Raw genomic sequence first — 14,862 nt, forward strand, 5'->3', positions numbered from 1 at the left:
ACACAAGCATGAATTAGTATATAATTTAGATTATTTAGATTATTGTTGTTTTAGTTATCAAATTTTTTTATATGGAACACACACACACACATATGTATGAATTAATGCATGTGTATATTAGTATATACGTATTTTGTATGTTTAATTAGTTTAGATTATTTAGATTATTATTGTTTTAGTTATCAAAATTTTTTATATGGAAATTAGTGTTTAATTAGTGTTTAATTAGTATGGAAATTTTTTATGTTTAATTAGTATATAATTTAGATTATTATTATTAGTATATAATTAATGTTTAATTAGTATGGAAATTTTTTATATAATGTTGTTTTTCAGTTTTTTAATGGATGTATAGAAGTTGTGTTTTCTGTTTTTAGTGTTAGATGCTTAATTAGTATGAAATAGTATATAGATTTTTGAAATAGTATAAATGTTAGAAATTTTAGTTATCAAAATCCAATCATTAAAAAAATATTACTTTTTGCGGGCATATAGCTAGTATTTGTTCTCGACGATGCCCGGCCCGCATCCTCGCCGTCGACCCGTCCGCGATGACGTCCAGCCGACCCATGTCCGGGACTGGGCTCCGCCGGGCTGGCACTGGGAGGTGCTGCCTGGAGGGGCGCGCCACTTGATGAGGAACCCGGCCCCGGGTCCCGTCGTCGACCCTGATCTCGTTTGGTGGCGTTCGCGTGGGCCAGTTTCGGTGCGGAGGGACCCGGCCCCGCCGGAGGTGGTACGTCGCCGTGTCAGGGAGGAGGACGAGCACGTCCATCGCTACATGGTTGCGTTAGAGGGCGGCAGGTTCTCCAATACCTGGCAGTATCTTCGGGGATCTCACTTCAGCTATGATCCTGTGAGGGTTCCTTCTCTTTGGGTGTCCACCGCCCGCGCCGCAGGAACCGCGAGTGTCCTAGATTCTTCTGTAGTATTCGATCTTTAATTAGCTAGCCAGTGATGTACTATTCAATATTATATATTATTCGAGACGATGTATTCGACATTATATCTATTATTCTAGACGAAGTATTCGAGATTATATCTATTATTCGAGACGATGTAATTTGAATACTAAATTGTTTTATATTTCTTTTGAATTAGTTAAATAAAAGCTATGGCAGACAATACCAACAGAGAGGAAGAACAGACCATGTTCGATATGATACGTGGGCCAGATGATGATCAGAATGAAGAAGATTATGACGGCTCTGAATTTCTAAACAACACCGGAGAGGGTGATATGATATTCGATCGCGACGACCGAATTGATGAAGTCATGAACTACGATTATGACAATGATGAAGAACATGTTGATCCTGAAACAACAAAGACCGACGAGGTATATATATTTATATAAGCAGGTATCTGGTGCTCATCACATGTTTTAAATGACTTGAAGATATATTAACGAATCGATCTTTGTTCTTTCAGCCATCCGGATCGAGCAAATCTTCAGGCAAAAGGACGAAACGAGGCCCGAACAAAAAGTTGAAGGAGGGCATTAAGTACAATATCGAGGCAGTCAGATCTAATGGCGAACCATTAGCGCCTAAGAAGATTGCGGACAAGTTCGTTCGTCAGTGCGGAGTTCTTGTGAAGGACCAACTCCCGATCTCCCTTCAAGAATGGAGAGAGCCAGCAAAAGACAAAAGACAAAAAGGCAAAGAGGACGCTGCTCCACGTCTAGATGTTACTTTTGTCGACAAGAATCAAAAAGATCTGCTTTGGGATACTCTCATGGAACATTTCACCCTACCAGATCATTTCACAGAAGCAGATGTGCAGAAAGTCAAGGACGCTGCTCTTAGGAAGATGGCGGTTGCATTCAAGAACCACAAGAATCGTGAATGGGACAAGTACATCAAGGGAGGAAGGAAGACTCCAGTATTCGAGGGAACACTAGAGAACCAACGTGCTCATTGGGACGATTTCGTGAAATTCAAGGATTCGGAATTAGCTAAGGAACGGTCGAGAATAAACAAGAAGAATGCCGAAAAAGGATAAGTTCCATAAGCTGGGGCCAGATGGCTATGCGGTGGCAATGCCTAAGTAGGATAAGTCTGAGAAAGAGATGGAGGATGCAGGTGCCACTCCGGTTACTAAGAGCTGGCCCCCCAGGGTCAGGACTTGGTTCTATGCGCATGGGGGGAGTTGGACCTGAAGACAGGCAATGTTTCGACGAGGACAAGTCTGAAGGGAGCCGACGATGCGATACTTGTTGCAATAGAAGAGGCACGATCGGGGTTGTTCGAGCCCAACAGAGAGAGCGACGAGCTTACGCGTGCCCTGGGAAATCCTGAACACCCGGGAAGAACACGAGGCAAGGGCGCTATTCCGTGGTATGAGAGGTTTTCAGACTGGAACACCGACTACAGAACCCGTGCGAGAAAGAAGATTGCGGAGGAGAAGAAGAGGAAGATGGAGGAGGAGCAGAGGAAGCGGGACTATGAACGCCTTCAAGGCCTAGAAGCAAGTCAAGCGGAATTGGTAGTCAAATTCCAGCGGCAGCAGGAGCAGATCGACTCACTTACCCAGCAAAGGGGGTCTCAGCAGCTGCAGCAGTTAGCGAATGATCCAGCATTGGATAGCACCTCCCCATCCATGCCGAGAAGCAGCGTGGGTTCCACCCCGGACGACACAATGCTGGGTAGATACCCCGTGGATGACATCACGGAGAACACTAGCCGCGAGCTACACGTGAAAATGAAGAACATATCCATGAAGGTGGCGGACGCCGTTGCTTTTACAAATCCCCCGAGGCAACCTTCCATTGCAACCCGATTCTAGCGAGCTATGCTCGTGTCTTGGTTGATGAGGTGGTGGACCCATATTCGGAGCTAGAGCTTGACATTCCTGGAGGTGACGACGAGCGCTTTCTTGGAGACGCCAACCATCGTATCATCCTATGGAAAAAGGATTGCATCATCTTTCGAAGGCCACCGACACCGCGTCAGCCGACTCCTCGTCGAAGTCCGCCACCGAGTCAGCAGTCTCCCGCTCCTGCAAGTCCACCAAGTCCGGCAAAGTGTCAGGCCACTCCTCCTCCAAGTCCGGCAAAGTGTCATGCCACTCCTCCTCCTCCAAGTCCGCCACAGCGTCAGACGTCCACTCCTCCAAGTCCGGCACAACCTCAGGCCACTCCTCCTCCAAGTCCGGCACAGCTTCAGGCGGCCACTCCTCCTCGTCCAACTCAGCCCCGTCAGCCGTCTCCGCCGCCTCAGCAATCGCAGAAGAGACACCCCGCAGCTATGGTGCGTAGTGGTACGAGTCGCGGTAGTACAGGAAGTACAGGCGGAGGCAAGCGATATAAATATGGTCCAAGCCTCATGCCTCTTCCGCAGATGGCTTATGACAGGCCCGAGGAGGAAATCGCAGCCATATCGAAGTCCGAGGTGGAAGCCCATTTTGCGAAACCGCCAACGCCGCCAAGGGAGAAAGTGCCCGAGGAAATGATTGACCACTTCATTCGTATGGCTCAACCACCAGCTTCTAAGCCTGTTGACACAGACTATGAGCGCCACATCAGGAAGTTAAATCGAGCACGTCTACGTAAGGAGGCGAGCTCGGGATCGAGCAAACAAGAAGCAGGTGTCAAAAAATGCGGGAAAACCATTCCCCAGCTGGGAGAACAGGAGGCGCAATCGATCCCCTCGCTTGTTGTGCCAACAACACATGACAGTACGCGCGCCCAATATTATTGTGGGCAAACAGTTTACGTTCCTGAGGTGGGCAATGTGGTAATAACGGAGGACCATATAATGCAGGCTGAAGTTCTCAAAATTACTATTGGACAACTCCTCGAGATCGATCCCATGCCTGTGCTTAGAGAGGATGAAATAAAACGGAAATATGTCCGGGGCTAACCTTTGGTCGAGCCAGACAAGGTCAAGAACCTCCCAACAAGAATGTATGAATTGCATCAATGGTACATGAACATTACCAAGATTTCCGATCGATTGTCCCTCATGGTGAATGTCAAGGAGGGGCATTACTACCATGAGAAAGTTGTGTCCGTTGAGTATTCTGAACTGTTTCAGTTATACAATCAAGACGCACTCGACAAATCTATCGTCAGTTGCTATTGTCTATAAGTGATTTCTTTCTGTAATTTAAGTCTCAAGCTAGCTATAGTGATCCTTTTGATCAGTTATTACCTGTAATTATCCTAACTATATCCTTTTCTGTGGTATTATATGCAGGATGAAGATGTATGAAATGAGAAAAGGTGGACGCTATGGCATTGGGTTCATTGACCCAAACACCGTTAATGAATACACATGGAAAATAGATGCACGTCATCAAAAGGCCGTAGAGGACAGCATGCTAGAGTTCTTGAAGCGCCTCAAATACAATGAAGATATACTACTTCCTTACAATTTCCAGTGAGTCACACTGTCTTGTACTACAAATTCTCTGTTTTTGCCTACTAGCTAGCTACATGTTTTTGCTTACATATGCCCACTTAGTTAAGACATGCAAACGTGTGTGCATGCAGATTTCACTGGGTCTTGTGTATCATTAAAGTTGATTCCGGAACAGTTGAAATACTGGACTCACTACTCAAAGAAAAAACTGACTATAACATCTTGTTTGGGATAGTCAACATGTAATTTCAATCATTACTAACTATATATCTCGGCCTATTTAGTTCGTCATTTCATGATATGAACTATTTAATAACCCCTTTATTCATTTTCTTTGTCGGCAGGCAGGGCTTGGGTAAGGTTCATCAGCGTCACGGAAGGCGAATGGTAAGAAAAGCTTAAATGGGGAAGACCCAAGGTAAGTAATTAAGTAGTACTAGCTAGCTAGCTAGCTGCCATCTTTTTAATTATTATGCTTGATTAATTATTATCTGATCAAATTCCATTCTCGTAAAGGCCCTGAAGCAGGCGCAGGGGACTGATCTGTGTGCATTCTGCGTTTGCGAGAACATTCGCATGATGGCGTCCGAAAGGAGCAGATCTCAAAGACAGAAATGAGTACGCTTGTCAAAACACTATTCACAATTTTTACACCATTATCGATATCTAGTCAGACAACTAATACACATGCATATTGATCTCCTTCTTAACAGTTCAGAGAGGTGCGGGCGAAGCTCCTAGAAACGGAGCGCGTAGAGGCACTTCAAGAGGAAATAGCGGGATTGTTGCTCAACCAGGTCATAAATCCGAAGGGAGAATACTATTACCCGCTACCGCCCCCATGAAAACCACTTCCAATTGTCATCGTGCTCCGAAGGCACCAATTAGGTTAATGACACTGGCTCCGAAGGCAACATGCATATGTAGGAGAAATTGTATATAGCTATACATGTGTGTATGTGTGAATTAATTAATATGATGGTTTGTGAGACATTGATGATATATATATGCATGATTGGTTCTACTAGAAATTCTATATATATATATATATATATATATATATATATATATGCATAACGTGTACAATGTGTAGTATCGTAAAATACCAGCAAACGAAAAAGAATTAAAATGGAAACACAAAATTAAATGAAAAAGAAATCATCAAACTAAAAAAAAACCCAAACCTTATATTACCGGTTGGTCTTACCAACCGGTACTAAAGGGCTCCAGGCCCCTGGAGCTGGCTCGTGCCACGTGGTTTCCCTTTAGCACCGGTTCGTGCTGAACCGGTACTAAAGGGGGGGGCTTTAGTGCCCACACTTTAGTGCCGGTTATGGAACCGGCACTAAAGGGCCTTACGAACCGGTGCTATTGCCCGGTTCTGCACTAGTGGAGCCGCTCCTCCTCCTCATCGCGCCTCAGACAACGAGAGCACGCCGGGGGGCGGCCCGCTAGGGTCCAGATGGGGCCCGTCGGGCCCAGATCTGGACAGGTGGCGCGTCGTCGGCCACCCAGCACCACCACACCGCCCGCCCCCAAGGAGCGGCGCCGTCACCATGCCTGCCGCCGGCCGCCGCGGCAGGGCCGCCGGACCGCAGCCAAGCCGGGCTGCACCGCTGCCGCCTCCCTTCCCCGGGAAGGGAGCACGCGCACGCGGGGACGCGAAGGCTCGCTGCCGCCGGCACCACCCGGGCCAGCATCGGGGCCGCCCACCGGCGGCGGCTTGGGGGGGGCGGGGGAGGAGGGGACCCGCGGGTGAGGAGCTCGAGCTCCGCCCCGGCCACCTCCCGGGGAGGCGGCGCGAGGCGGATCTGGACGGAGGAAGGGGGAGGGCGGAAGGGGGGCGGGGGCGTGCGCGAGGCCGGCGGCCGGCGGCGGCGGGAGGGGAGGCTACGTCAAGCTATATACTAGCTCTAGGTCATGCTCTATCATATCCCTAGAAGAACTTGGTCACCTGAATATCCCGTTGATGATTGTGACTTTGCAGTATTATATTCTGCAACTTCTCCGCAAAAAAAAAAGTATTATGTTCTGCAACCGTTGATTTGACACTTCTTCCATGCATGCACCAAGTTGCACCATAACGGCCTCGCGTGAAAGTGGGAAAAAAGAGTATTGCACGCCAACGCCAGATGTGGGCACTGGCCGGTCGCCAGTCGCCACTAGAATCGCCATGAACCGGAAATGGCCAAGCCTAAGAGCAGCCCTGACGAACGGCTATATATATATATGCATGGAATGCAGGGCATTGCATTGGATCCTGTACAAGCGAGTAAATTGCAGAAAACCACCACTTTGAAGGCAAGCTTTGCGAAAATCACTACAATACATTTTTTTTGCAAAAAACACCGTGTCTCGTAATCTTTTTGCAAATAACACTGATCGGCGGATTTGCCTCTGTTGAGTACGTTTATGACAGATGGGCCCGTTAGTCAGGCTGACGTGGCACCGCTTAACACCTCGCATGTAACGGCGATGTTTGGGACGTTATCCTCTTGTGTGGAGCCCTGTGGGGTCCACCTGTCACTAAAACAAAAAGTAAAAAAATCTGGTTCTCGCCTTATCTTCACCAGCTTGCTGCCGCCCGTCCTGCCCCCGTGGTCAACGGCGCATGCCCGAAGGCCTGCACCCGACGTGGTGCTTGAGCAGGGAGTCGCCGTCTCCTTCCTCAGCCACGGCGACCACCCTGCTCACTGCTGCTGCAGCTCCTACGTCGATGGCGGCTCGAGCGTAGAGGCAGCGGCACCAGCTGGATTGGAGCGGGGAGAATGGATCTGAGTGTGGAAGTCGCCGGCGGCTCGGTTGCCGTCGCCTGTCCCGACCCCAGCCGAGGCAAGGGTCGTCGTCGCTGTTGCCGCACCGAGGGGAGGCAGAGGACGCCGCCAGTCCCGCCCCCGGCCGAGGGGCGGCCTTCCGCCACACGCCAAGGACGCCGTGCATCGCCGGGGTCGCCGACCTCATCCAAGTCCCGCCGGCGCTCGCGGCGGAGGAGCACGAAACCGATGTATAGAGAGGGCGGCGACTCGATTCTTGCCGGATCTGGGTGAGGGCTGGTTAACGGCGGTGAATTCGTGGAGCTCAGGGGCAATGGTGATGGGCGGCGCGGCGCTGCTGCATGTTGCTGGCTCGGGGGCAGAGAGAGAAATCAGGATGAAATGCTGACAAGTGGGCTCCATGTCCAGTAAAATGGTTGAACTTAACGGTGTTAGAAATTGGTGCCACATCAGCCTGATTAGTGGGCCCCATCTGTCATAAACATACTCAATAGAGGCAAATCCGCCGATCAGTGTTATTTGCAAAAAGATTACGGTAGACACGGTGTTTTTTGCAAAAAAAATGTATTGTAGTGGTTTTCGCAAAGCTTGCCTTCAAAGTGGTGGTTTTCTGCAATTTACTCTATATAAGCATCTCTTCCTGTCACAATTATGCTAGTGTGTCTCTCACCAGACGTTGGCTAGCTAGCAAGAAGCCATGGCCCATGCGTCTCTATCAGCCGTGTTGCTCTTGTGCCTGGCCATGGCGGCGTCGGCGCAGTTGTCGCCAACGTTCTAGCAAACGTCGTGCCCAAACGCTCTGTCCACTATCAAGGCAGCCGTGACGGCTGCCGTCAACAAGGAGAACCGCATGGGCGCGTCGCTGCTCCGGCTGCACTTCCACGACTGCTTCGTCCAAGTAAGTTCTTCAAATACATAACATAACCTGATCGCCGGCACCAACCTATTTCCATTGCAGTTTTATTTCGTAAACAACAGGGTGCAGAGCTAACCGTGCTGCTTAACATACATGTGCAGGGTTGTGACGCGTCTGTTCTGCTGTCTGGCATGGAACAAAACGCTCTCCCGAACGTCATGTCGCTGCGAGGCTTCAAAGTCATCGACAGCATCAAGGCGAAGCTCGAAAACATGTGCAAGCAGACCGTTTCCTGCGCCGACATCCTCACCGTCGCCGTCCGGGACTCCGTCGTCGCCGTAAAACCTCCAACCTGTGTGACGTCGTGATGATCATCAAGTAAACCGGTTAATTTGCTTACCCTGGATAATTTTTCTCCTCTGGTGCGTGCAGTTGGGAGGGCCTTCGTGGACGGTTCCTCTTGGAAAGTTGGAAGGAGGGACTCCACCAATGCAAACGAAGCGGCGGCGGACTCCGACCTACCTCCCCCATTCTTCGACCTCCTGAACCTCACCCAATCCTTTGGTGACAAGGGCTTCACCGTCACCGACATGGTCGCTCTCTCCGGCGCCCACACCATCGGGCAGGCACAGTGCCAGAACTTCAGGGACAGACTCTACAATGAGACCAACATCAACTCCGGCTTCGCGACGTCGCTCAAGGCTAACTGCCCTTGGCCGACCGGCTCCGGCGACCGCAACCTGGCCAATCTGGACGTGTCGACCCCGTACTCCTTTGACAACGCCTACTACAGCAACCTCAAGTCCCAGAAGGGACTCCTGCACTCCGACCGAGTGCTCTTCACCGGCACCGGCGGCGGCACCGACAACACCGTCAACAACTTCGAGCAACCCAGCGGCGTTCAGCAGTGCCTTCGCCTCGGCCATGGTGAAGATGGGGAACCTCAGCCCATTGACTGGGTCTCAGGGGCAGGTCAGGCTCAGCTGCTCAAAGGTGAATTAATTGCTAAAAAATGGCCATATATGTGAGATTAATAAGGCTAGCAACGGTCATCATACAACATCCAAAGTGTACTTAGGCGCCCTTTCTTGGACCATACTACATCCAATGGTCATATATGTAGTATAAGCTTCTGAAAACAGGAGGTGTGTCATATAATATGTATGTCAATGGCCTCGTGCAAAGGCATGAAGGATTCCCTTACGTCAGTTGTTGGCTGAATATAGGCCATGTGGTGCATTGGGAACTATCAACGATCAGCTTTTTCTGATGTATAGCAGACTTCTATATTGCTGCATATCATCCTCTTTCCCCCAAAAGGAGGAAAATACCCCTGACCAACACCCATAGTATTAGAACATAGTCCGAAACCGGAGAAAAAGTTCAAATACATGGACCCAACAACGAAAACAGAAAGGATTACATCGTACACTTGTTCTCCTAATCTCCTGCTATCCTATCACCGGACCCTCATCCAAAATAGACGAATAAAGCCCTGATGATAATCTCCCAACAGGTGCACCCAAAGCCGTGGAATCCCACGCCTCCACATCATGGAGAAAGCACGATGTACTGACCCAAAAACTGGCATGGAAGATGACTTGAATTTTTTTTTGAAAGTTTCGCCATCTGTGCCTTGAGTGGAGGATGAATTTCATTTAACAAATTACCAATCATATTCGTTATTGATGCCGGCCATGGTAGACTGAAATAAACATGGATGGTTCACTGGAGGAGCATGCCAAGTGTGTAAGAGAGGAGCAAGTGTCCAATTAATTCATTATGGTCACAAAAGGCAATATCTATTGCAACTTGTCCATCCACGTTTTGCTAAGATGTCTTTTGTTAGGGCAATGCTAGACTTGCGTAAGGTAACTACTTATGTTTACGCAATAGCCAACGTGGAAGAATAGGATTGGTTTTTAAGGGAGGGTGGGGCCCACCCCCCTGAACATCAGGGGGGTGGGGTGTTTAGATTAGTTTGGCATGTTTCGTAAGCTTATGTATGCTCTTCTTAGGTTTAGCATTTTCACTTTTGTTAAGACTACTGCTCTTTGTCCATACCACCTGAATATCTTGATTTTAACGAGACAATACAGTTCGGGCCTTCATTCATGATATACTAGATGATACCCTGCGCGTTGCTACGGAGATTTCATGCGCTATCCTTAGATGAAATTTCGAATAGCTACGATACATGTACTATTTGATTATTATATAGTTGAAATATATATAGAATATAAGTAGTATTTCACATGCATGTTGAGAGAAATATAGTTAGTGTGATTGATGAGGTGTCATGTGTGGAGAGTTGAGCTGTGTGCATGTTGAGAGAGAACATAAGTAGCATTTCACATGCATGTTAAGTGAAATAATTACTCGGATGATGATATGGCATGTGTGGTGAGGTGACATGTGTGCATGTTGAAAGAATTGAGATAGTGGGGATCAACTATTTAGATATATAGGATGCATACACAGATTTTACAAAAAATGCCTTTGGGCGAATGGAGTTTCCAGCGAAAGACGTTTGGGTCCTGTGTTAATTTATCCCCCATCAACCTATTGACCAAGCCGAGTCGTGATGTCCATTTTCCCCGTTAGGGCACATTGAAACGTGACATTCAACCACACCAGACTTAATACCGAGGCTATGGAAATATCTTAAGAACTAACGCAATCATATTATAGAAATATAAATTTAATCACAAAATGGAAATATAATAATAACAACTTTATGATTTCCTTTAGGACATATTTGCAACATCTATTTTGACATAAGTTATCGTCCTCAAGCTTGATAACTGCCATGACCTCTCGTGATGCATCGGCCTCCACGGGACACGAATTAAGAAAGGGATACAAGTGGCAGGAGAGAGGACATTGAGGAGGGTGAGGATATGCGATGAGGTAGGGTCGTCTTTCAGAACAGGTTCTCCAGGATGCCTCGGTGTTGTTCTTGTGGAAAACAAAGTAACTTGGGGGTGGATATTTGCGTTGATTTGACTGAGGTGCCATAACGCTAGCAAGCGTCACAATCAACATTTTTAATAACGGGCGTATATAACAGTGATGTAACAGGTTGATGTATACTTGCCAGAGCCAAACAACGTTATTGTTTCGACCGTGTTCAGCCACGACTCCACGTTGAGGGATGTAGCCTCGATCACAATTTGTCGACCCAGAACCGTGTCGGCAAACGATCTGTCGACACGATACAACTTCAATGGTGATCCTTCTCCCTTGAGCGAGCCGATTGGTGAAAACATACCTGAACCCACTATCCAAATAGAAGTATGAAACTCTTCATTCACCCGAGTTTGTTCTCAACTAGAAACCTAAACCTCAGAGATAACCTTCATGAGAGCGTGCATCGGAATTGGATAATTTCTTTGCGAAATTCCTTTTCATATGAAAAATTAGCTTTTATCAATTTTAAAATGTTCATGTATTTGGAATCTAAACTCATGACTACAAAAAGTCGACATATCTCAAAATGATGGTTGTGTTCGGCTACTTATTGATTTTAAAATTGTACATGTATTTAGAATAAAATATGCATATGTTTGGAAACAAGTATTTAAATATATTTAAATAACAAGTACGCATATGTTTGAAATACTTGTTTGAAACAATATGCATATGTTTGAAACAAGTATTAACATTTTTTGGAACGAACATATTTTTGGAGTAGGATTTTCTACAATAGCTTGCCACAGAACTAGTTAAGGTTTTCAACGGTGTAAAAGTTCTCAAAAATCCTGAAAAAAATACTGAACCAACATACCTACAATATAATATGATCCAACGGATGGATTGAAAAAATATGACTGCATGTGTCCTGGACAAAAATAACAAATGTTTCAATATATATTGATCCTGCGGTGAGCTGAAATGCTTATTTTTTCACTGAGGATACATAAATGCATATTTTCACAATCACACCGTTGGATCATCTTATTATATTAGAGTGAGGCTTCCCTATTTATTTCATATTTTTTACTTACTTTTAAACCGTTAAATATTTAACAAGCCTTAACTAGTTCTGTGGCAAGCTATGATAGACACAGTTTTATATATATATATATATATATATATATATATATATATATATATATATAAGAAAATAAAAATTCATGTAACTAAGAATAGCCGTTTATAAATTTTAAAAAAATGTGCATCTCATATTTTCAAATTGTTCACTACATACAGAAAAACATTGTTATACTCCCTCCTCGCCAAATTGTGTTATAGTTGTTGTCCAAATTCAAACTTTGACCAAATTTAGAGGAACAATAGGAACATTTACAATACCAGATATATACCATTAAACATATATTTAATGATAAATCCAATCGTATTGATTTTGTATTCTAATTTTTATATGAATTTGGTCAACGTTTACCAAGTTTGGCTTTTGATAAAACTTATCCGCACTATAATTTGGCAAGAAAGAAGTGTATTAATCTTTTCAAGAGATGTTTTCATGTAAGTTTGGAAAAGCTTACATATTTTATCCTAAAAACAAAAATGAAAAGGAGGAAGTGGGAAGTGGAAAAAGATTTACAAGAACAGAAAAGAAAGAACATGGGAATAATGGCAAAATGAAAAACGAAAACATGTCGCACGTATGGGATCAGCCCAGCAGCATCATAAGTGTTTCTGGCCCCCGTTCCGGCGGTGCGTCTAGCATCGTTGGTGGGCGTGTGGAGGTGTATCTCCAGCAGATCTATCTTTGGTGGATTTGCTCGGATCTCGTCGTTGTTCGTCTACGTTCGTGTGTCTTCGGTTTGGATCCTTCTGATCTACGTTATTTTTCATCGGCGGCGGTTGCTGTCCTAGGGTGCTGGTCCTTTGGGGCCTTAGCACGACGACTTCCTGACTGTCTACTATAACAAGTTGTGCCCGGCTCCGGCGATGGAGGGGCGATGACGGCGGCGCGCTTTCGGCTCGCTTCGGTGCTTGTAGTCGTCGCTAGGTGGTCTACGAATCTGGATGTAATTTTTATTTCTGGTATTCGTCGTACTGCCATGATTGAAGATGAATAGATTGAAAGTTTTTTCGCAAAAAAAAGTGTTTCTATCCGCAATGGGTGATGTATAGGAATCGGGGAGTGCAGCACATACGATAGTTGGCATGCTCAAGTATTCTCCAAACATTGAAAAAAAAAGTTTTCTCCTGAAATCATCGAGCACGGCTACCTCGTGCGAAATGTCAAAAGAGAAGTGTATATCTTCACTATGTGTACAAGTGTAAGTAGGACTGCTGGTAGTTCTTCATGCCCACGTCATGCCAAATGTCAAAAGAGAAGTTTATATCTCATTATTATGTATACTAGTATAAGAAGGATTGATAGTAATTCTCCATGCCTTTGCATGAGAAAGTGAAAATGTGATCGTTACATATATATGTAGATGCATGCATGATTTGCTGCTGCTCGTACATAAAATACAAGTTTTCAAAGAGCTGGTATTTATATTGGCCACTGGTTCTCTGTGGCCTTATTCCATCACGTGTCGTGCTGGCAAGCGCTGCCGACTAGTAGGTAGTAGCTCTAATCACGAGTTCACCCTGGAGCAGCTCAGCCTGATCTGCCCCTGCGTCCCTGTCTTCGGCGCGATGTTGCCCATCTTGATCATGGCGGTCGTGAAGGCGCTGCTGAACGCCGCCGGGTTCGACGCGAAGTTCCGGACAGTGTTGTCAGTGGTGTTGTTGTTGAATAGCACCTGGTCCGAGTGCAGGAGCCCCTTCTGTGACATGAGGTTGGTGTAGTAGGCGTTATCGAATGTGTTGGCTGTCGTCGTGTCCAGGTTCGCCAGGCTGCCGTCGCCGTTTGACCTGGGGCAGTTGGCCCGGAGAGATGTGGCGAAGGCCGTGTCGATGTTAGTCTCGTTGTAGATCCTGTCCTTAAAGGTCCCACACTGTGCCTGACCAATCGTGTGCGCGCCCGAGAGGGCCACCATGTCGACCGTGTTGAGCCCCTTGTTGAGGAATGCCGTCTCAAGATCTGACCGGCTTGATGTAAAGCTTGGGAGGTCCATGTTTGCCACCGCCTCGTTTGCATCTACGGAATCCCTTCTCCCCAGAGGGACTGTCCATGACGCCCCCCCCCCCAGCTGCACGCGAAGAATTCAAAACAAAAACAAACAAATGGTTAACGATGGTGTCACGGGCCGCGACAGTGAGGATGTCGGCGCAGGAGACTGTCTGGCTGCATATACCCTCGAGCTGAGCCTTGATGCTATCGATGACGCCGAAGCCTCGCAGCGACATAAAGTTCGGACCCGCGTTTTGTTCCATGCCAGACAGCAGAACAGACGCGTCGCAGCCCTGCACATCACATACAGTGAAGCAGATGGAGGCATGGTCGGTCAACCCTGGACAAAACCGAAACAAAAAAGATGCATGCTACCACCTACCAGGCTATGTATGCACGTGACCAACTTACTTGGACGAAGCAGTCGTGGAAGTGCAGCCGGAGCAGGGACGCGCCCATGCGGGGGTCGCTGCTTACGGCGGCCGCCACACCGCTCTTGATGGTGGCCAGTGCCCTGGGGCACGACGTGTCATAGAACGTTGGCGATAGCTGGCCTGACGCCGCCGTGGCCAGAGCCACGAGCAGCACCACCAGAGAAATGCAAGAGGCAGAGGCGGCCATTGTTAGCTTAGCTAGCTACAAGAGCAAAGCTACGCCTTATTACTAGCTAGCTGCCTGCACTTCTCACTGGAGTGGTGTTAGACTATATTTACATGTGTATATTGTAACGTTGTATACCACCTCATTATATATATATGTGATAGGCCACCCTAGAGGGTTGTGCCGGTTTCTCCCAAAGCCTATTGTCTTACATGGTATCACGCTAGGTTA

General features: G+C 46.9%; 1 protein-coding gene and 1 pseudogene across 1 annotated transcript; one reads left to right on the forward strand and one right to left on the reverse strand.

Moving 5' to 3' along the window:
• The first annotated feature begins 7,835 nt into the window (after positions 1-7,835).
• On the forward strand, positions 7,836-8,996 carry LOC123040633 (peroxidase 2-like; annotated as a pseudogene).
• A 4,380-nt stretch (positions 8,997-13,376) lies between these two features.
• LOC123040634 (peroxidase 1-like) lies at positions 13,377-14,652 on the reverse strand. Its single transcript, XM_044463419.1, has 3 exons — positions 14,443-14,652; positions 14,154-14,324; positions 13,377-14,110 (listed from the first exon to the last, which is right to left on the reverse strand). Exons 1-3 carry the CDS (start codon positions 14,650-14,652, stop codon positions 13,553-13,555), a joined length of 939 nt encoding a protein of 312 aa, XP_044319354.1. The 3' UTR covers positions 13,377-13,552.
• Between the last annotated feature and the right edge of the window lie 210 nt (positions 14,653-14,862).

The sequence above is a fragment of the Triticum aestivum genome, chromosome 2B (assembly GCF_018294505.1).
Source record: "Triticum aestivum cultivar Chinese Spring chromosome 2B, IWGSC CS RefSeq v2.1, whole genome shotgun sequence".
NCBI classification, from domain to species: Eukaryota; Viridiplantae; Streptophyta; class Magnoliopsida; order Poales; family Poaceae; genus Triticum; species Triticum aestivum.

Coding starts and splice junctions, on each gene's coding strand:
- LOC123040634 (XM_044463419.1), bottom strand. CDS start 14,652: ATGGCCGCCTCTGCCTCTTGCATTTCTCTGGTGGTGCTGCTCGTGGCT. Junction 14,325..14,442: donor TCCACGACTGCTTCGTCCAA/GTAAGTTGGTCA, acceptor TGTGATGTGCAG/GGCTGCGACGCGTCTGTTCT. Junction 14,111..14,153: donor TCGCGGCCCGTGACACCATC/GTTAACCATTTG, acceptor CTTCGCGTGCAG/CTGGGGGGGGGGGCGTCATG.